Source organism: Entamoeba histolytica, genomic scaffold (genome assembly GCF_000208925.1).
Source record: "Entamoeba histolytica HM-1:IMSS scf_1104750518435 genomic scaffold, whole genome shotgun sequence".
NCBI lineage: Eukaryota > Evosea > Mastigamoebida > Endamoebidae > Entamoeba > Entamoeba histolytica.
In genome coordinates this window covers 1-21636 of record NW_001914958.1, presented here as the reverse complement: position 1 = coordinate 21636, position 21636 = coordinate 1, and the positions used below count along the sequence as shown (strand labels likewise).

At 25.2% G+C, this 21636-nt stretch overlaps 13 protein-coding genes across 13 annotated transcripts; 7 read left to right on the top strand and 6 right to left on the bottom strand.

Moving 5' to 3' along the window:
- Positions 1-74: 74 nt before the first annotated feature.
- Positions 75-1691, top strand: EHI_140600 (T-complex protein 1 theta subunit, putative; the record flags this gene model as incomplete). Its single annotated transcript, XM_649092.2, has 1 exon — positions 75-1691. One exon carries the CDS (start codon positions 75-77, stop codon positions 1689-1691), a length of 1617 nt encoding a protein of 538 aa, XP_654184.2.
- Positions 1692-1806: 115 nt separating this feature from the next.
- Positions 1807-2832, top strand: EHI_140590 (phospholipid cytidylyltransferase, putative; the record flags this gene model as incomplete). The annotated part of the gene is made up of 1 exon (XM_649093.1): positions 1807-2832. One exon carries the CDS (start codon positions 1807-1809, stop codon positions 2830-2832), a length of 1026 nt encoding a protein of 341 aa, XP_654185.1.
- A 223-nt stretch (positions 2833-3055) lies between these two features.
- Positions 3056-5902, top strand: EHI_140580 (uncharacterized protein; the record flags this gene model as incomplete). The annotated part of the gene is made up of 1 exon (XM_649094.2): positions 3056-5902. The coding sequence occupies one exon, from the start codon at positions 3056-3058 to the stop codon at positions 5900-5902; it is 2847 nt and encodes a 948-aa protein (XP_654186.2).
- Positions 5903-6015: 113 nt separating this feature from the next.
- Positions 6016-7580, top strand: EHI_140570 (uncharacterized protein; the record flags this gene model as incomplete). The annotated part of the gene is made up of 2 exons (XM_649095.1): positions 6016-7407; positions 7470-7580. 2 exons carry the CDS (start codon positions 6016-6018, stop codon positions 7578-7580), a joined length of 1503 nt encoding a protein of 500 aa, XP_654187.1.
- A 61-nt stretch (positions 7581-7641) lies between these two features.
- On the bottom strand, positions 7642-8877 carry EHI_140560 (Ras GTPase-activating protein, putative; the record flags this gene model as incomplete). The annotated part of the gene is made up of 1 exon (XM_649096.1): positions 7642-8877. The coding sequence occupies one exon, from the start codon at positions 8875-8877 to the stop codon at positions 7642-7644; it is 1236 nt and encodes a 411-aa protein (XP_654188.1).
- Positions 8878-9385: 508 nt separating this feature from the next.
- On the top strand, positions 9386-10039 carry EHI_140550 (60S ribosomal protein L6, putative). Its single transcript, XM_652217.2, has one exon. It carries the CDS (start codon positions 9396-9398, stop codon positions 10008-10010), a length of 615 nt encoding a protein of 204 aa, XP_657309.1. The 5' UTR covers positions 9386-9395; the 3' UTR covers positions 10011-10039.
- Positions 10040-10102: 63 nt separating this feature from the next.
- Positions 10103-10841, bottom strand: EHI_140540 (40S ribosomal protein S7, putative; the record flags this gene model as incomplete). Its single annotated transcript, XM_001913740.1, has 1 exon — positions 10103-10841. One exon carries the CDS (start codon positions 10839-10841, stop codon positions 10251-10253), a length of 591 nt encoding a protein of 196 aa, XP_001913775.1. The 3' UTR covers positions 10103-10250.
- Positions 10842-11044: 203 nt separating this feature from the next.
- On the bottom strand, positions 11045-11353 carry EHI_140530 (uncharacterized protein; the record flags this gene model as incomplete). Its single annotated transcript, XM_649099.1, has 1 exon — positions 11045-11353. The coding sequence occupies one exon, from the start codon at positions 11351-11353 to the stop codon at positions 11045-11047; it is 309 nt and encodes a 102-aa protein (XP_654191.1).
- A 138-nt stretch (positions 11354-11491) lies between these two features.
- EHI_140520 (uncharacterized protein) lies at positions 11492-12042 on the top strand (the record flags this gene model as incomplete). Its single annotated transcript, XM_649100.1, has 3 exons — positions 11492-11561; positions 11609-11670; positions 11722-12042. The coding sequence occupies 3 exons, from the start codon at positions 11492-11494 to the stop codon at positions 12040-12042; spliced, it is 453 nt and encodes a 150-aa protein (XP_654192.1).
- A 186-nt stretch (positions 12043-12228) lies between these two features.
- On the bottom strand, positions 12229-14325 carry EHI_140510 (uncharacterized protein; the record flags this gene model as incomplete). The annotated part of the gene is made up of 3 exons (XM_649101.1): positions 12229-12359; positions 12416-14168; positions 14254-14325. 3 exons carry the CDS (start codon positions 14323-14325, stop codon positions 12229-12231), a joined length of 1956 nt encoding a protein of 651 aa, XP_654193.1.
- Positions 14326-14484: 159 nt separating this feature from the next.
- Positions 14485-15485, bottom strand: EHI_140500 (ubiquitin carboxyl-terminal hydrolase, putative; the record flags this gene model as incomplete). Its single annotated transcript, XM_649102.2, has 2 exons — positions 14485-15291; positions 15343-15485. The coding sequence occupies 2 exons, from the start codon at positions 15483-15485 to the stop codon at positions 14499-14501; spliced, it is 936 nt and encodes a 311-aa protein (XP_654194.1). The 3' UTR covers positions 14485-14498.
- A 1032-nt stretch (positions 15486-16517) lies between these two features.
- Positions 16518-17524, top strand: EHI_140490 (WD domain containing protein; the record flags this gene model as incomplete). The annotated part of the gene is made up of 2 exons (XM_649103.2): positions 16518-17238; positions 17400-17524. 2 exons carry the CDS (start codon positions 16518-16520, stop codon positions 17522-17524), a joined length of 846 nt encoding a protein of 281 aa, XP_654195.2.
- Positions 17525-19125: 1601 nt separating this feature from the next.
- On the bottom strand, positions 19126-19686 carry EHI_140480 (uncharacterized protein; the record flags this gene model as incomplete). Its single annotated transcript, XM_649104.1, has 1 exon — positions 19126-19686. The coding sequence occupies one exon, from the start codon at positions 19684-19686 to the stop codon at positions 19126-19128; it is 561 nt and encodes a 186-aa protein (XP_654196.1).
- Positions 19687-21636: the final 1950 nt, after the last annotated feature.

Here is a 21636-nt window from a genome sequence, read left to right as displayed (position 1 = left end):
GAATCAAAATTTATGCGTTTGGATTTTCACAGATCAAGTTCTCTTTTCATTTTCATTTCAAAGAAAGAGAAACCATGGCAGATTTATTAAAAGAAGGAACAAAACATCTCAGTGGACTTGAAGAGGCAGTACTAAAGAATGTAGAAGCAGTCAGATCTCTTTCACAAATAACAAAAACAACATTTGGACCTCAAGGAATGAAGAAATTAATTGTTAACAATAGAGGAAAACAATACGTTACTTCAGATGCAGCTAAAATTATCACCGAGCTTGAATTCAAACACCCTGCTGCTAATATGGTTATTAATGCAGCAAAACAACAACAAGCAGAGATTGGAGATTTTACAAATTTAGTTATTATGTTTGCTGGTGAATTAATGACTCAAGCTGAAGGGTTATTAAGAATGGGACTTCATCCAACTATTATTGCAGACGGATATCGAACTGGTTTAAAATTCTTTAATGAACATTGTGAAGAACTTGTATTATCTACAGTTGCAGGTGATGCTTCTGTTTCGTTAGTAGAAAAATATTTAAAACCAGTTATTGGAGCAAAAGTAGCTGGGTATAGTGAATTCTTTACACATTTAGTTGTTGAGGCTTGTCATCGTACTCTTCATGGGTATGAATTTAACGTAGATAATGTAAGAGTTGCAAAAATTCTTGGAGGTTCAGTTGATGAGAGTGAAATTATTAATGGATTTGTATTACAAACAACACCATCTGGAAGTATCTTAGAGGTTCAAGACGCTAAAGTAGCAATTTATGTACAAGGGTTTGAATTACCAAAGACTGAAACTAAAGGAACAGTTTTATTAAAGGATGCTGATCAATTTAAGAATTTTAGTAAAGGAGAAGAAGAAATGCTTAAAGAGTTAGTAAATAAACTTAAAGAACAAGGAGTTAAAGCAGTAATTTGTGGAGGAAATGTTCAAGATTTAGCATTACATTATTGTGATAGAGCAGGTATTATTGTCATTCGTGTAGGATCAACATTTGATTTAAAAAGATTATGTCGTGTTACTGGAGCTACTCCATTTATTAGTTTAACAACAGAATGTGATTCAGGTAATTTTGGTATGTGTGAAAAAATTTATGTACAAGAAATTGGTAGTACTAAATGTACTGTTTTTGAACGTAAAGAATCTGCTGCTGTAACAACAATAGTTGTTCGTGGATCAACACAAAATATTTTAGATGATATTGAACAAGCTATTGACGATTGTGTTTGTGAATTTAAAATTCTTGAAAGGCATAAAAAATTTGTTGGAGGAGCTGGTGCATTTGAAATTGAAATGTCAAAAAAGATTAGTGAGGTAGGAGATAAATGTGATGGATTAAAACAATATTCTATTAAGAAATATGCAGAAGCATTCCAAATGGTTCCAAGAGTTTTAGCTGAAAATGCAGGACTTGATGCAACTGAAATTCTTTCTGAATTATTTGTAGCACATCAAAACGATATTTCAATGGGAGTTAATGTGGATTCAAATACTCAATTACTTAATACTAAGCAAGAGATGGTATTTGATAATTTAGAAGCAAAAAAGAATGCTATTAAGTTAGCAACTAATATTGCAACTACTATTCTTCTTGTTGATCAAATAGTAATGCAAAAACCTGCAGGAGGTCCAAAGATTCCACAACAAAGAATGCAAGGACCAATGGATCAGAATGATGCTGGATTTTAATTTGATTTTCTTATGGTTCATTTTAATGGTTTTTTTTATTGTTATTGAATAAATTGAGCGAGATTTTTGTTTTTATTATAGACAGGACTTAAAAAGTCCATTTGGCTTAACGTTAATGACTTCATTCGGAAAAGGATTCGAAAACCAATTCAAACATCATCTTGTTAAGAATACTAAACCTGGAGTACCTAGAATATGGGTTGATGGATGCTTTGACATGTTTCATTGGGGACATGCCAATGTCATAAGACAAGCTGCTGCTGCATTTAATTATAAATGTTGTTTGTGTGTTGGACTTCATAGTGATAAAACCATCACAACACAAAAAGCTAAGCCTGTGATGAATGAGGAAGAAAGAACTGCTGCAGTGTTAGCATGTGAATGGGTTGATGAAGTAGTAGATGGAATTGTCTGGTGGTGTACTCCATATGACTTTGTTAAGTCATTTAATATTGATTATGTAGTACATGGAGATGATATTGTTTGTGATGCTGTAACTGGAAAGAATTGTTATTGGGAAATTCAAGAACATGGAATGCTTAAGTTAGTTCCAAGAACTGAAGGAGTTTCTACAACTGACTTAATTTATAGAATGCTTAATCCAACTTCACAAGATCATTGGACTGGATATAGACATTCAATTCTTTCTATTGATAAGATAAGATTATTTAGTGAGCAAAAGCGAACAGCAAAAAAAGATGATACAATTGTATATCTTGATGGTGTTTTTGATTTACTTCACATTGGACATTATAAATTATTGAAACATGCAAAAGAAATAGGAAGTTATGTTATTGTTGGAGTATATGATGATGTAATTGCTAATAAGAAGTTAGGAATTAATTATCCAATTTGTAATATTGGTGAAAGAGTTATGAGTTTATTAGCATGTGGCTATGTCGATAATGTTGTTATTGGAGCTCCAGAAGGAATTACAAAAGAGATGATTGAAAAGATGCATATCAATAAAGTATTACATGGTAAACATGAGTATAATGAATTATTATATAAAGATGCTATTGAAATGAATATAATGGATGTTTATGATTCAGGTTCTACCGTTACAGCATTAGACATCATAAACAGAATTAAAGCTATGCATGATACTTATGAAGAGAGAAATAGTAAGAAACAACGATAAACAAGAAATTGAAGTTCCAATTTTTTAACTCTTTTTTTTTTGTTTTAAAAAAAAAGAAATATTACAACCAAAAGAAAAGATATATCACTTAAATGAAAAGTAAATATTTTGGCAGAAAAAGAATAATAGAATTAAGTAACTGACCAATAATTAGAATAAAAGCCAAATTCAAATATATATTTAAATTGTTTTAGTTCAGAAGAACTATAAAATTAATTTATTCATGGGTCAAAAGACACAGAACGAAATACTTGTTACAACGCAAATATCTAATTTTCTTTATACTCTTCAAACAAAAGGAATTGTTGCAACAAAAAACTCTGTTAATTTATTTCTTAAAGAGAATAAATTACCGTTATCAGTAAATTTTGGAAGTACTGGATTTTATTATGAAAGAAGAGTTGTTCCATTAATTAAACAAGAAAGAGAGTATGACTGTTCTATAAAGAGGCAAGAAATATTAAATAAAATTAAAATAACTCCAAAGGAGTGTATTTTTTCTTTAGAAGAATATGGATATCAAAACTATCGAGATAAGAAAATGTATGTAATTACTAGAAGATCTCTTATTCAGTACAGTGAAAGATTTGAATTAGGAAGAGAGTCTAAATTATCTAATAAAGTGATGATTGTGGGGTTAGATGGATTTAAGTTTGAAACACTTCATGTTAAAGGAGAATATTATACATTTGATCAAATGAAAGAATGGTTTGTTAAGAAAGTAATACCACAAATAATTAGTAGAAAAAAGCAATTTCAAGGAAAAAGATTTATTTTATTAGATGAATATTTTCAGTTATGTTTCAATAATATGATAGAACTTCAGAATTATAATATTGAATTAATTGTTTTAAATCATTCTGAATCTAGGAAATTAAATCCTTTAACTCTTGCACTTAATGATTATGAATTAGATTATTCGGAATTAAAAGAAGAAGTATTAGATATGGTGTGTACTAAATGTGGGTTATTGGAAAGTAATTTTATAAGAAGTTTATCTAAAACAAATGAAAGTCCAAGAATTGAAGATAAAGAAAAAACATGTAAAAAATTTATTAATGAATTAACAAGTACTAATATAAATGAAAAAATAAATAATGGATATACTAAAATAAACATGCAAAAAAACTTTAATGATAATTTTTTATTAACTCAAAGAATAGTAGAAGAAGAAAATACATTTTCAGATATTAGTAGTTGGTCAGAAAATGATGAAAGTATTATTGAAATACCAACATTAACTAAGATAGAAAGAAAAAAAGAAGTTGAGTATATTTTAGATGAAGAATTTTATGAAAGTAATTCACTAAATGAATTAGTTGATGAGAATGAGACTTATAGTGAAGAGTTTGATTCATCTATTAAGAAGAAAGAGTATATAACTAAAAATTTTTATTTGCAACTTACAAAAGAACAAAAGAAAATTTATCATTGGTATGTTAAACGATATTCTGAGAAAGAACCAATGGTTTTAAAATTATTAGAGAGAAATATTCAACAAGAAATTAAAAAAGAAATTCAAAGAAAAGAATTTAAAATAATAAATAATTCATTTGAACAATTTATATTTCTTTATCTAAGACATCCTTATGATATCGAAGAAATAGATAAAATTTTTCATAACAGATTTATGGTATTAGAAAGTTCTTTAATTTTTACACCAAAAGAAAAGCTCAACCAATTTATTTTTCAATTACAAAACGTTGAAAGAGTTTATGGGTTTCTTAGTATTAATCAAATACATTCAATAGCACAAAAGTATGGAATATTCTTTAATTATAATTTAGTTAATGAACTTAATGTGTTTGGATGGAGAGAAATTGTAGACCCAAATATAATATTCTATCATGATCTTAAGAATTATAACATTGAAAAAATAGGAGATGAATATAAAAAAAGTTTTATTGAAAAATGTAAAGAAGTACCAAAGTCATTTATTTTTTGTATTGGTAATTTTGGTGGAATACTTGATTTGTACAAATCTCCTAGACTAATTGTTAATAAATCACTTCACTTAGAAGATTTTGTCAATGAACTAAAAGAACACCCAACACATATGGAAAGACAATACCCTGTTTTATTTCATGAAGGTATGTTACTATCTAATGTAATGGGATGTATCTGTGCTGATGGAACAAGCATGAACCCTTTATTAGTTTGTTCAAGTCCAAGTCAAGAAGAAGAGTATTTAGATAAAGAAAATGAACATATTTTTATAGGAACGATAAAAAACACGTATTGTGACATTAATAACTTTAAAGAATGGTTCAAAGAAATTATTATAAAAGAAATTAATAAAAAGAAAAGTATAAAGAAGTATTTTTCAAAAGTTATATTTATTGCAAATGAACATCTCAAAGAATATTTTGAAGATAAAGAAATTGAGTCATATATTAATATGAACAAAATTGAAATAATGTATAATAAACAAGAAATTAATTATTACTGGAATCCAATTGATACTTTTATTCATTTAATGATAAATGATGCGTTTGAAAGAAGAATAAATCAAAGAATTATTGGCACTATTTCAGATTATCGTAAAACTAAAATGTCATGGATCATTAAAGCAAATATGAATTCAAATATTATTCGTCAAAGTTTTCAATCAGTTGGAGTAAAAAATACATTCGATAAAGATGAAATAGAGTTTATGTCTAAAGAAGAACAAATAGAATTTAATAGTTCAAAAGAAAAAGAGCTTCATCAACCAATTCAAATTCAATTAAGAAAACAAAAATTTTCTTTTGAAATAAAATATACAAAACCATTATATAGAACAATATTAAGTTGTATATTAAAAAATATTGAATGGAATATGTTAGATAATAAATATGACCTTTATGACTATTTTCTAAATAACTATCCTTTCTTTAAAAACACTAACTTCGATCAATTTCTTGAATATCAAAAACCAAAACAACTTTCTTATGAACAAATTAATCAGTTTATGAATAAAAGTAAATGGGATGAAATTGATACTGAAGAAGATACAATTGAAATATATGAACCATCACCAAATTTAAAAATTCAACAAATTTTTGAATTAGACGTTGATGGTATGGAATAAATAACAAAAAAATATAAATAAATACTTAAATAAAATTGTTATTTTAAAATTCTTAAAAATAATCTATTTTTGATGATTTTGAGATGGCGTTTTAAAATTTTTTAATTAAAGAAATGAACGAACAAAGTAATACCTCTTCACCAGATGTTCCATTATTAACTATTCCTGTTATTTCATCTATTCCTTTTGGTGATTCTTTTGTTTCTAATAAACTTGAAATGAATAATTTATTTGTTGGGATGTATATTATTGAATTTGATAATGTTAGTGGAGAAAAAATAGCTTATAAACAATTAACTCATCCAATGAATAGTTCAGTAGAAAAAGAATTAATTGGAATGATGATGGGAGCAGATTATTATGGATATGCACCTGTTACACTATTATTAAATACTATTACTAATTATCATGTGGTGAGTATTCATTTTACTTGCTATAACCCATCAAATAAAAGAGGATTTGTTACCACGTGTTGTATTGCAATTATACAAACCATACCATTTACTTCTTCTCAAGTTAATTTACTTACAGAAAGACTTACCCAATTATCATCAAAACTTCAGTCAATAGCTTTAAAACTTCATGACACATCAATTTCTTATTCATCTATTTTATCTCTTGAAGAACTTATAGATTCAACTGACCCTACACCTTCTTTATTCAAAAGGGTAGTAACAGGGTTTGCCTATAATTTATTATCAACACATTTTTACTATTCAGTATTAACTGATTTCATTAATTTAACTCATCCATCTCATATTATTGCTTCAGGTGGTCATTCTTTATTTAATTGGTCATTTGCTTCTCATACAACATTACCATTTCATAAGACTTATAAAAATACTATTTCATCACAACAAAAACCATTAACAAAATCAGATTCTATTGATTCAAATATATCAGAATATACTATTTCTGAAAATTCTCTAAATCCACCGTTCCCACCATGTACTTTTTTAGGAAATACACCAGAACCAAATGATTTTGATTATCAAAAATTAGTTAGTACTTACTCATCTTGTTTTCCAAACATTTTATTTTCTTTATTATCAGGTCTTCAATGTATTGTCTATTCAAGTGAAAAATATGATATTTCCAAGTTAATTGCTATTGCTAAATTTTTATCTTCATTATGTATTGGTGGTGTTTCATCACAAACATCTCCAAATATACAAATTGTTGATAAACAAGAAGCTCTACTTCCTTTACAACTTCGATTTATTCAAATATTTGTTATTTGTGAACCTACAGTTTCATTAGAATCACCATTACATAATTTATGTTATCTTGATGTCTCAAAAGGATTTTATGGATTAAAATATGGTGATGATATGAAGAATTCTTTATTAGATTCTTTTGTTAAATATGCTCTTAATAAAAAAAAGTTTCTTGCTCAAAAAATGTGGAATGTAATGGTAGAATATAGCCAACTTACTATGAGATGTTTTATTTACCCAGAACTTCATCAAAAAATTATCAATACATCTGAAAGATATATCATAGCTGTTTGTTTTTTACTTCTTTTTTTATCAATTATTTTATTTTTAGATAAACTCATTTTAATTAGAATTTTCAACGAAAAATAGAACAAGAAAAATTATATCTTGAATCAAAACAACTCATTTATCGACTTCCAGTAATATCAAAGAACATGTTTGTCTATGTTCCTTTAGAATAATAAAATTATAATTTAATACGTTTCAGTTAAAATGACAATTGAATTATTAAAATAAAAGATTTTATTGAAAAAGAAGAATACTTTTTGTTGACGGTATATCTACTGAACGACGGTTATCTGGATTAGGTAATGAAGGAGTAGTTTGTAAAGGACTTGATGGACAAGAAGATTCAAGTGTACTTTTTAGTCTTTTATTAATTCTTTTCATTTCAACTATTTTTTTTAGATAAAATTCATTTTCATGTTGTAATTGAGATAATCGACTCATCATAAAATGATGCATCTTTTTAGTAGTAAGTAATAAAGGAGTAACTTCTAAACAATCATGTTTTGTATTTTTAGAACAATAGAATATTCTATTAAAAATATCTGCATGTCCATTTGATTCTAATTCTGTTTGAAAATCTTTTAAAAATGGCTTAATATATGATAATAATTCTTTTGTTACTGATAATTGAGTGTTATAATCAATACCAAGACATTCTTTTGATTTAATTTCATTATATTTAATTACTGTTTTAAATAATGAATCAACTGTTTTACTAAATCCACCACATGCTTGTAGAACATATTTGGTTAATTCATCTGGTGAGTGTTTCCCATTAACCACTAATTGTCCAAATTTAACTATACTTCGAACTTGGTCAATAATTTGGGATAATTCTAAACGAAGTTGAATAGAAACATATTTTTCAGCACTATTTAGAGCAGGAAATAAAAATCTTAAAAAGAAGATAGTTTTAAATGTAATAATTACTTGCTCAGTATTTTCAGGATCTTTCTTTTGGACTTCATTTAATAATTCTTTTATAATTCCAAAAACTTGAGGGGGAATTAAGTCTAAATTACTTATTATTAATTTTCCTAACTCATCCATAATTTCTGTTACACTATCTAAACTTTCAAATACTAAATTTTCATTTTCTGCTTGTGTAGGATCAACTGAATCAAAATAGAAGCGTGGGTTAGTCATCATTTCATCAACTAAAGTTGATATAACTTTATTTAAATATTTAGTAGAACTAGATTCTATATAATAGAAAAATAATCGAGTAAATGCTGAATTTCCACGAAATATAAATGAAGATGGTGGTGTATTTTGAATTTCTAATTTTCCTAAAGAAGATAAAACTTCTCTAAGTAATCCATATCCTGTAGCATATCGTATTAGTAATTTACAATGAACTCTTGACTCAACTAAATCACATCCTTTAATCATAATCTTACAATATGTAAGAAGTAATGGGGTTGGTTCATGTTGGAAGAATAATTCAGATATACAAGGGACTTCAGTCATAAATGAAGAAACAAAGAAGTTCTTAGTTTCTTATCGTTTTTAGTGAAGTTTCCAAAATAATACTTTGATATCTATAATTAAGTATTATTAATTTTTCGATGAGTCTACAATTCTAAAACCAAAATAATAAACAGTCCTTTTTATTTATTCTTGTTAAAAACTAAATAAAGCTTGTATCAAAGGTTCCAGTCGAAAGTGTAAAATAATTAAGTGCCCTAATCAATAATTAATAAAGAAGTTGTTCGAAGAAATAATCCTAACAATGTTAGTTAATTATTCAAAAGACCTCTTTTCCTTTTTTATCCATTTTTCAAAAAATTGTATTGGCTTCAATAAAATCTGGACAACAACCCTCATTATCACAAAAAGAAATATAAAGAATGACTTAATCAAATTCTTTTATAAAACAAAAATTTTAAAAAATGTTATTTATTAAGGACAAAAATAAAATAAAAAATAATAACAAGTTTTACCCTATGAAAAGAACTAAAAAAGATGAACCCTTTAAGGACAACAACATGTCAGCTCCACAATGGTTTGTTCCAGTTAAAGCAGGTGATGCTAAAGTTCCAGCTTATTACCCAACTGATGATATGATTCAAGAACAAAAGAAGAAATTAAGAACAAGAAAAGGAGCTAAAATAACAGCTCTTGATAAACCAGCATGGAATCTTGAAAAGTTAAGAAAAAGTATTGTACCAGGTGCTATTCTTATTATTGTTGCTGGTAAATATGCAGGAAAGAAAGTTGTTTTCTTAAAACAATGTATTAAATCAGGAGCTCTTATTGTTACTGGACCATTCAAAATCAACGGAGTTCCATTAATGAGAATTAATCAAAGATATGTTATTGCTACTTCTCAAAAGGTAGATGTTTCTAAAGTTGATACTACTGGTGTAGATGTTAAATTCTTCAAAAAGATTGCTATTAAGAAAGCTGCATTTGGAAAAACCGTTGAAGAAGATTTTGCTAAGAAACAATATGAAGCTAAGAAAGCATTAATTGTCGAAAAACAAAAACAAGTAGATGAAAGTATTGTTGCAGAAATTAAGAAAGTTCCATACCTTAAAGAATATATGGCTTCTTACTTCACACTTAAGAATGGTGACCATCCACATCTCCTTAAATTCTAAATGGAATTGAATATGGGTAGATTTTATTTTTATTATTATATTTTCTATTTTTTCTAATCAAATAGAAAAATAAATTTTATTAAAGAAAAATAGTAATAAATTAGTTTATAACTTTTAAAAACATTAACTCTTTTTAACATATATTGAATTTCTTTATTTATTAAAAAAATAATACAACAAAACAATAAAATCAAAAAAGATACCTAAAATTGTATTCTAAAACCTCGATGATTACATTCCTTAAGCAACAACTGGGAATGCAAATTTAACCTTTTCACCAGTAATGTTCTTGTAAACAGCTGAGTAAATTGGAAGCTTAGCTTTAACTGAATTCTTTAATTTAGCATCATCAACAGTAACAAAGACAGTTTTAGAGTTAGCAATTTTCTTGTTGGCTAAGGTGACATGAACTCTTTGACCAGCAACTTCAACTGGATATAACATTTCATTTAAATAAGCTTCATGAACAGCTTTTGAAGTTCTTGATCTTGGTTTGTAATCAGTTTTTCCTGATTGTCCAGTTTTCTTAGTGTGTGCAACAACTCTTTTACCAATGATAAAGACTGATCCATTAAGTTTCTTTTCAAGTGCTTCAATAACTTTTTCGAATGAAGCTCTGCAAATTCTCATCATTCTCAATGGAACAAAAATAACAGTAGCCTTTTTATCTTTGCTAATAGTAACTTTCTTAGCACTAATAACTTTAAGTCCTTTGAGTTCTGGAATTCCAGCAACAGCTTCTTTAACTAATTTTGAATAAGCATCGAATCCTGGTTTTTTAACAACGACTTGAGTAGCAACTTGGGATTTAGCAGTCATCTTGCCAGACATGGTCTCACTGATTCACTTCTCAGTTCAGAAGGGTTGTACTAATTTTTTATAAATTTTAAGGGTTTTCTATTATTTTTTATTTTTTATTACTTTCTTTATTTAATTCCATTATTCTTTTTTTATTATTCAAATTTCTCTGATTTATGGAAAATTAAGTTTATTTATAAATACATTAAACTTCCCCAAAAATGTATATAATCAATTCAATTACTTCTCAATGCCTCATAAGGTCCTTTTCTTTTTAAACATCTTTCCCTTTTCTCTTTATATTGGTTTTCAACTTTGATAAATTCTGATAATGTTGTGAGTTGTGTTTTTGTTGATAATGTTGTTTGAGTGTCAATGTCTAAAGTGTTTGTTGTTTCAGAATTAAATAACCGAGATAGGGAATTAATAAAAGTGTCTATTTTTGATGGAGATTGAAAAACATTAATTTCTTCTTGACTCTTTTGGTTAGTTTTAAGTAGAGGTGTATTTTCTGTGGGTGTAGAGTTTGGACTTGATAAATCCATAGAACCAGTTAATAAAACAATTTTTATGACTTCTCTTAAATATTCTAATACTTCTTGTTGTCTTTTCAATTAAAATAATTGATAAACCAAAGACTATTATCAAATTTCATCTGAACTTAAAATTCAAAAATTATTTCAATGGAAGAAGGAAAGGTATATGATGTTGAGGTAAAACCAATGGTTAATGATGAAATTATTGTTTTTGAGTGTTTGTGTGTATTTGTTAATAAAACAAGGCATTACAATAATTAGTAGCGAGTGCTGTTGGTGGAGCTGAAACTCTAGACCAACCAGATATAGACCAAATTCAAATAGAGGTTTGTTAAATTTTAAAGTTATAATATTAATTAGTAAAATTTAATTTTTAGGGACAAACATATCAAATGGTAAATAAGCCAAATCAAAAAATTCAATTTGTGTTACAATACTCAGATGAAGGAATTCAGCTTCATGAAGTGAAATTAAAAAGGTTAGATAAGAAAGGAATATCTCAAAGTGATAATAATCAAAGTATGAAAATGGAAGATGAAGAGTCAGATGTTGATGATTATTTTGGAGAAAATGAAGAAGAGGATGATGAAAGTAATGAAGATGACGATAGTAATGGAGATGCACTTGCTGCATTTGACAAAGCAGATGATAATGAGAATGATGATTTGAAAGATTCAGATAGTGAAGGAGATGATTGAAGAAAAGAATTAGTGTAACAAAGAAGTTATCTAACGTTGAAAAATTATTATAAGAAGAAAAGAAATTAAATTATTATTTTTTATTTTATTTTTGTTAATAAAGAAAAAGATACAATAATTAAATGAAGAAGATATTAATTTATGATTAAATCAAACATTCGATAAATGTAAATATATAAAATCATATTAAGCATTTACACTATGCTCTGTTGTATTTAAGAGAGTTTTAGTGAATTCATAAAATAAATTTAGGAATTGTTCTACTGAATGATCTTTTGACATTCCAGAAATAACAACTTCATCATTAAATTCTTGATCTATTAAAAGTCAATAAGAACGTTATGTTTTATTACAAAAAAAATATGAAACAAACCATTAGAAAAGAAAGGTTTTGGAAATCCCCATTTATCATTAATTGGAGAATTAACTTTAAATATTAATATAGTTCTTGGGTCTTTATATAATGTTGATAATGCACTTGATACCATAATTTTATCTTCAAAACAATCATATTTAAAAAATGCATTTGCATTACAATATTTGGCAATGTCATGTAATAATTGTTCAAATGATTCTGGGTATTTAGGATGTTCTTTTATCATCCCATTTATATTTTGAGTATTATTTTCATAAATCTTTAAAACTTCTTTTTTATGTTCATCAATTAAACTTGGTTTTTGTGGTGATTCCATTATTTTTTTATTTTCTTTTTTCTTCTTTCTTCCTCCAGACCCAACACTTCCGGTCTTTGATTGACTGTCTTCTTCTTTAATACTTTTGCTATAAGGCTTTTTTATTGGCTGAGGAACTATTTTTTGTTGAATAAATGGAGGAGTTTGTGTTATTGTTTGTTTCATTTGAACATTTGGTTGTATTTGTGTAAGAATAGGTTGACCAGTTTGTTGTGGTAATCCTGTTATATTAATTTTATTTGTAGTTAATGGATGAATAAGGTTTGATGGAGTCAAAACATAAATTCCTTTTTGTTGTTGAGGCAGTTGTTGAGAATTTAATTGAAGAATACGTGAAACTGGGACTTGTGTTGGTTGAGGTTTAAATGAAAATCCTTGTTGTATTTGTTGTGGCATTTGAGGTAGTTGGTTTGGTTCTTGTTTTGTTTGAAGTTGTTGTTGAGGAAAGGAAGTTTTTTGTTGATTAGGATGATTAAGATTAAAAGTTAATTGACTAGATGGTATATTTATTGGTTGATTTGTATTCCTTTGGGTTATTGGTTGATTCAAAGGTTTAGAAATGTTATATCCAATTTTTTGAGTTGATAAATTACCATTAGTACTAAGAATAAAATTACTTGTTTGCTTTTGGTTAGTTTGTGAAATGGTTATTGGTTGAGTAGGAATTTGAGGGTGAATACTTGGAAGATTATTTTGTCCATTAGAATGGACTTGAGTAGGAACTATTTCTTGTGCAACACCATTACTAACAAAGAATTGTTTAGTTCCTTGAGGAGTAATTGCTTGAAAAAGTTGAACTTTTTGGTCAAGACGAAGTTGACCATTTTGAGTTGTAATAAAAGGAGTAACAGGGATAATGCCTTGAGTTTGTTGAAGTTGTTGTAATTGACGTAATTGTTGTAGGCTGATACCAGTTTGAATTGGTTGATTTTGTTGTTGAGGGAGAGGACGAGTTTGAGTATTATTAACCCTAGACAAGTTTTGAATTTGTTGAAAGTTTTGATTTGAGATAGTATGAAGGTTAGGCTGTATTTTTTGAATTGTTTGAGGAAGAGTTGTTTGAGTTTGTTGTTGGAATCCTTGCCTATTAATTGATTGATGAGAAGTAACTATTTGAGGTGCATTAACTAATTGAGGTTTTGAAGTTTGTTGTTGACGAATAAATGAATGTTGGTTTTGTGTTTGAAGTGATTGAATTTGAGAAGGTTCTAATTTGACTTGAACCATAGAAGGGAATATTTGAATAGGTTGTTGAGGAGTCATTTGAACTCTTTGAGCATTGGAAGGAATAGATGATACTAATACTTGATTTATTTGTTCATTAGAAGAAGGTAAATTAGATTTTAAAGCAGAAAGTTGTTGAACACTAGGTAATTTACCTTCACTAATTGAAGGAATAAAAGGAATAATACTAGGAGTCGTTTGGTTAGAATTCTTAAATTGAATTAATATTTCTTTTTTAAAAAAAGGAACGAATAAAATAAATTATTTACATTTAACAAAGCATTTATCTACAAACATTAGTAATTACCTTTGGTTTTTTTTCTTCTTTCTTTTCTTTAACTTTTCTCTGTTTCGTTTGTTTAGGCATTTTACAACTAAAAAAAGAGAGTTCCATAAGTTTCTTAGAACCCCTTTTTTAATAATTACCATCAATTCCTCTCAAATTTATTAAATATTAAATTTTTTTTTATTTAAATAAATTTTTATAAGATATGTTTTATTTAACTTTATGATGTTTATTCTTTCTTTTATAATAATCAATTACTTCTTTGTTATTTCATTTATTTGTTTTTCTATTTCTTGTTCTAATTTATGACGTTTTCCAAGAAATAGAATTAAATTTAATGCTAATGGCATATAGTCATGTTTTCTTCTTTTATTTTCTTTGTGTTGTTGTTCTTTAATTTTTTTTTCTTCATCAATAATATCTTTATACAATTCTATTTGATATTCTTTTTTCTCAGCAAGAGCATTTTCATATAATTCTTGATATTTCTTAATTTGGTCTTGAACCACTGCTAATAAAGTAAATTCAAGACTTCCTTGCATAGCATTAATAAGTCCTTCAAAAAATGGTTTCATTCCTGTAATAGGCCAATTCTCATCAGCACCTCCAATAATAATTGGTCCTTCACTAAGTCCATCAAGTAATAATAAAATACCATTATATGGAATAATACTAATAAAGTGATATGCACGTCCTTCCACTCCTTTTAATTTTTCTGATATTTTATTTTCAAGTGCTTCAGATGGCTGAGCAAAATCATTATGGGCTTTTCTAATTATTTCATTATTTCCAATAGCCAACCCACGTTCATGAGGATTTAATGGTAGTGTTTGATTTTTAAATTGTTGTAAAGTTGGTCCTAGATTAATATTTGGGATATTCATTAATGTAGATAATATTGCTTGAGTAGCACAAGCGTTTTGAACAACTTGTTCAGCAAAGAAAATATCAGGATATTCATTTGTTTCAATAAAGCTATATTCATTTCTTATATAATTTATTGTTTGTTTATTATATTCAAATAATAAAATAAATCCTTTTATTGGTCTAGACATATTAACGTATATTTCTTTCTTTTAACAATAATAAAAAACAAACTTGATTCGTTCAAATGTAGCAGAATCATCAAAAGAAAATATTTCTTTAAATTGAATATCATCACATCCTAAATTTTTTACCATTTCATTAAATACTCCAGGGTCAGATTCAATAGTATTCCAATTAAATTTTTCATTTTCCATTATAGTTGATGTATTATTAATTGATTATTAAGTTTTTTCTCTCATTTAAATCTTTTAAATTTTAATACTATTTATTTTTATTAAAAAAATTAGATTTTACTTTTTTAATATCATTTTATAAAACAAAAATATTATTTATACTAAATAATATTAATTTTAGTTATTTCACTTTTTTGTATAAAATTGTTTTAAATTAAAACCTTATTTCTGTTATTATTTTAGAATTTATTTACTAATACTTTGTTATACTCATTTTATTTTTTAAATACCTTTTTTAAAAGTATAGTTTTTTTACAATCATAAAATGTATTATTTTTTTGTTTATCAATCCTTCTTTGATATTTTATTAAGTATTTAGTTATTGTAATAAGAAATTAAGGTATTAGATTAAATAAACTTTTATTAAATCTATTACTATTTTATTCGAAGAGTGGTTTTGTTTATTATTGAAAACTTTTTTATGTTATAATACAATATAAACCATTTCTTTATAATTGGAATTAATATACTTTTATTAGTAAATTTGTTATAATAAAAGTAAAATAATTATTACTGATTAACTTCTTCTTATAAATAATATTCTATAATAGGTATATCCAGAAATGGAAGAAAATTTACTTTTTTTTGGTTAAAATAAATATTAATAACCAAATAAGATTTAACGGTTAATAAATATTATCACTTAAATTTATTTTTTTTTTATTGTCTTTCTTTATTCATTCAGTATGATAATAAGATGAGGTATATTCCATTATTTAATTGATAATAAAAGTCTTCATTTTAGAATAATATAATAATTCATATTTTCAACTTCTTTTCAACAAAAAAGACTTGTCTGTTTTGGTTAAATTGGGAGTTACTATCATTTAAGAGAAAATTTATGAATAAGTAACACTGTTAATATCTATAAATTAAATCTCATTTTGTTTGTAATAAACAGTTATTTGTAAATGATTATCAAAAAAGATTTAATGGTTTTATATAACAAATAATTAAAACAAATAAAAAAAAAAGAACTTTAAAACCTAAACAATGACTGATAATAAGATTGAAGAAATTGAGAGGTATAAGAAGAGTTTTGTATATTCTGAGTCTGAATATGAATATGTTAGTTCTGCATTTTCATATGATGGTGAAATTTTTGTTACATCAGGAGGAGATAATACGTATCGAATTCATTCATTAAGTAATCCTAAAGAGCCTACAATATTAAAATCACAACTCTTTGGTTCTGGAATGATTAAATACACTCACCACCCTCATGTTATATTAACTTCCTTTAATAATAGAGGAATATTAAATTCATTAGGACTTCTTTGTTTTGACACTAAAGAGTTTGTTCGTGTATTTCATGGTCATACAGACGAAATTATTTCCATTGACCATAATAATTCAAGTGACATGTTTTTGTCAACTTCTCTTGATTCTCATGTAATGCTTTGGGATCCTCGTGCTAATAACCCATGTACTTCAAATATCTTCTTTGGTAAAATATTTCCAGTAGCTTGTTTTAATAATGAAGGTACAAAAGTTGTTGTAATAGAAGAAAATAATGGTCATGTGTTTGACTTAAAAAAATTCCCTTATGAGCCACTTTTTAATTTTGTTCTTCCAACAGAAAGACCTTATAGAAGAGTTACTTGTTCTCTTGATGGGTCTAAAGTTGCAGTTTCATCACCATCAGGTAATATTTTTGTTATAGAAAATTTTGAATCTACTGCTCCCATTATTGTTTGTTATTTTTCCTTTAAAAGTTTTGTTGAAAAATTGACAAGGTTTATGCTTATCAAACATAGAGGTCTATCAGTACTAAACTTACTAAAGACTCTCCTTGCATTGAATTCTCAGTTGATGGGTCTCGTCTTATATTTTCAAGTGGATTTGATGGTAGTGTTAATGTATTTAATTGCATAGAACATACTACAACACCAATGCCTCAAAGTAATCAAACAACAGTACGTTCAATAAAATGTAACTATAAATATCCAATTGTAGCAACAACATGTTCAGTAGTAAATTGGTGGTCGTATGATGATTAACTTGAATTTTAGTTTCTTGCTTTTTGTATATTTTACAATTTATAATTATTAAACTTATCTTTCACAACCAATTATATGGATTGTAATAAATCTTTTTAAATTTTAGGTTGTTTTTATTATAACTGTTTAGTTGTTATGAGTAAAGATATGATAATATTATTCTTATAAAAAAATAGAAGTAATAATTTGTAATTAGTTTAATAATTTTATTTCTTAATATAATAATTTCTCTTCATATTTTTTAATCAAAGTCATTTAATGTCAATAAAGGGTTGTTTCTCAATAAAAAGACATAATTTTTGAGAGAAAGAAATAAATGTTAAATACCAAAAAGTTTAAAAACAAAACTTCATATAATGTATATTCATTTCATTCATTATTTCTAAGGGTTATGAGAAAAAGAAAGACTAGTTATAACATAATCATCTAATTTAAAAGACTAATAAAATTAAATGAAAAGTGGTCAATATTGAGAATAAATAGAATATAAATGAATTAACTTAGATTATCTATGATGAACAAAACAAAGAGATATATAAATAGAAAAAAGAATAGAAATATTATTATAATAATAAAATGGAAGTATCATATTAAGATTGTTTGACATTCAATTTTTGTCTTAGAATTAATAATAAGAATTAATAAAATAATTATTTTCTTTGAAAATTTAAAGAAAGAGTTTATAAAAAAAAACATAGACATTGTAAAGAAAAAATAATAAAACCAAAGAATAGGTATATTTACAATACCAGATAATTTGTTTGAGAACAATACAAGTAATACAATTCAATGTATCAATAAAAGTTAAACATTATTACAAATTAATATTAATTCAATATATATATAAGACAATAATTAAAAGTTCAAATCATAATAAATAAAGGATGTATAATACTCATTTGAAATGTGTTCTCATAATAATATTTATTAAGAAAAAGAAACATTGAAAATACCACATTATCAAAATAATTGATACATTCATTCTATTTCTATTAATTTATTATTATAAATAATAAATATAAAAGCTATGAATAACAAGAAAAAAACAAGAACTAGAAATTACATTACATGTTATTTGAATTATCTCACAAAGTATTGTTTAAATAGGAGAATTGAAAAAAAATATACAGAAATTATATGTCAAATAAAATAGTTTGAAAAAGGGTATTATAGTTAATCAAAAATTTATTCATATAGCATTTAGAATATCCATTCTAGTCTATGATGAATGTTTATTTAATTATAGTAATTAATAACAAACGATGTAGTTTTGAATTAACTTGATCATAAATGACTTATAACAAAATTTATTTGAAGTATTTAGGTAACAAAGAATTGAAAGGATGTAATATAGTTTATAATTGAGACAATGTAATATAATTAAGAAGACACATATACTAATAGAATTAGAATATTTTATTGTAAAGACTTATATAATACAAAAAACAAGAAAAAACGAAGGAGAGACTTTGAAAAGTAAAATTAAAACGATTTACAAGAAAGAATAAAAGATGATTATAATATTAATTAATTAAAATCAAATTTTCTTTTAATAAGAAAAGCAGTCAAAAATAAAACAATAACAAGTAGTAAATTTTTCCTTAATAATAATGAGTTTCTTGTTTCTTTAATAAATCATTTAATTGTTCTCTTTCAACCATAATTTGACTAATAATTTTAGCTCGTTCATTCTTTTCTTTCTTAATAGATTCAACTTCTCTTTCAAATCGTTTTTCAAATTCTATTTTCTTTTCTTCAAATTGCTTTTTCCATAATTTGAATTGATTATTCATTTCTTTTAATTTACTTTTTCTGATTTCTTCGTCTTGTTTATAAATTTTTTCTTTTCCTTGTTTATAAGCCATTAACATTTTTTGTTGTTGTTCAATAACCCAAGAATTATAATTTTTTCTCGCTTGAAGAATTCTTCTTCTAATCTCTTTTTTACGTTTTTTAAGTTCTTGAATTTCTTTCTTAGAAGACTCTTCTAACATTCTCATTCTTTGTTGGAATATTTGATATTGTGAAATATTCGGTTTACTTACTTGTCCAACTTTTGTAGCAGAATAATGAATTTGAGGATAATTTTGTTTGATTTGTTCTTCCCAATATTTTTGTGTGTCAATTGAATATGCCACTGAGATTATTAACAATAAAATCATCTGTAAATTATAAATTATGTTTTTTTTTAAGTTTTTAATTTTATTTTCTTTTATTTTTTTTTTCTTTTTTTTTTTATTAATTTTCATTTATTATGGTTTTTTCTTTCAATATTAAAAAGTCTTGATTTGTCTTAAATTTTGAATGTATAAATTGTGTTTTACTTATTATGAATTTATTATTTTTAAAATACTTAATAAACTTCTTTTATTCAATCAGTTTTTTTATTCTTCTTTTTTAATTTTATAGTTCTTTATTTTCATTTATTGTAATTTTTTTGTTTTAAATTGGAAATAACTACTGTTTATTCAAATCTTATTTATTTAATAGTCATATAAACCTAACAACTTGTTTTTTTTTTCAATCTTTCTATTAAATGTATTTATACTTTATTATTGTTTAATCTTCTTACTCATATTAAAATAATATACAAATATGATAGTATTATATTAGTTCATTAGTCTTGAAACAATATAATTTAAAAACAAAAGTCTCTATTTAATAAGAGTTATAACTAATGATTAAAAAATAAATAACAGTATATATTTATCATTAAATATTCTTTGATTTAAAAAGTATTAAAAATTTTCTAGTAAAAGTATTTTATATCAACAAAAATATATTCACCAAGCAACACTTTCATAAAACCCCTTGTAATTAAACTACACTTTTTCTACAATATTTGAACTAGTTATAAATCAACTTTGTTATAATTTTCACTCATTTTTCAACTTAAGAAAATTAATTAAATAATTAAAAAAATGTTCTATCCAAAACTATCTACAAAAAGAATAACAAAACTCTTATTGGTGAAATAACAACGTGTTTGTGTCTCTCTTCAATTTACTATCCACACTCATTTATGAAAGTTTTAACTAAGTTAAGAAATATGAAAAGCATTGAAAAGGATAATATACAATACTTTAAACCATATTTTAGAAGTTTGAATAATTTTGAAATTTGAAATAGCATACCAATGCAAGTGATATACTGTGTGATTTGACACTTTTCAATGATTAAAGATGTTATATACAAGATAGTAGTATGGAACTAAATTATACCAAAGGTGCCATTACCCACAAAGAATAAAAAAGAAGAAAAGAATAAGGATTAACTTCTTGAACAACTTGTAAATTCAAATATATGAAAAAAAAATTATAAACTCAATTTTTATGATGTGTTGATTATACTAACCCTCGAAAATGAGAAGAATTTTATTCTTCAAAACTTGATATAAAACTCTCTGTAGATATCACAAAAGAAGAAATTCATTAAAGTGTAATTCTAGTTATTTTGTCAGGAAATGAAAGAAGAAAAGAAAAAAAAAAACAAGAAATTTTTAAAGAGTGAATTTATATTATAATAGCTTACAATATCAGAAAGAATTATCCATAAAATAGTATTAAGATTAATTAAAAGAAATTAAATTTTAAACGAGGTAAATACATTGAAAGTAATTGAACAAGAGTCTTTAAAGTGTATAAGTCAAGTATTATTTCATTTAAATAACAAATAAGAGTATTTGCCATGTATTTTCACTAGAAGAATAAAACATTAACTATTACTATAACAATTAATACTTAAAATTATGTAATTTATTGAAAATTACATTATGTTTCTACTAGACAATTGGAATAATTAAATTGAAGACAAGAAAGCTACGTTTGTTTCTACATTAAATGGTCAGTAATATAAATCTTTTTATCGCTTCTAAAATACAAAAATAAAATGTATTATGGGAAATATTAGATCAGAAATTTCTTATAAAAGTAAAAATCATAAAAAGAGTTATTATATTGATCTAGGAATGATAACTACAAGAATCATTGGATTTAAGTTCGCCTTTGAAGTTAATTGAAAACCAGTAAAAGAGCCAATCAAAATCAGAATATATATATAGAATAATCTATTTCTATTTGAAGAGAAAATTATTTATAGAAAATCGCATAAAA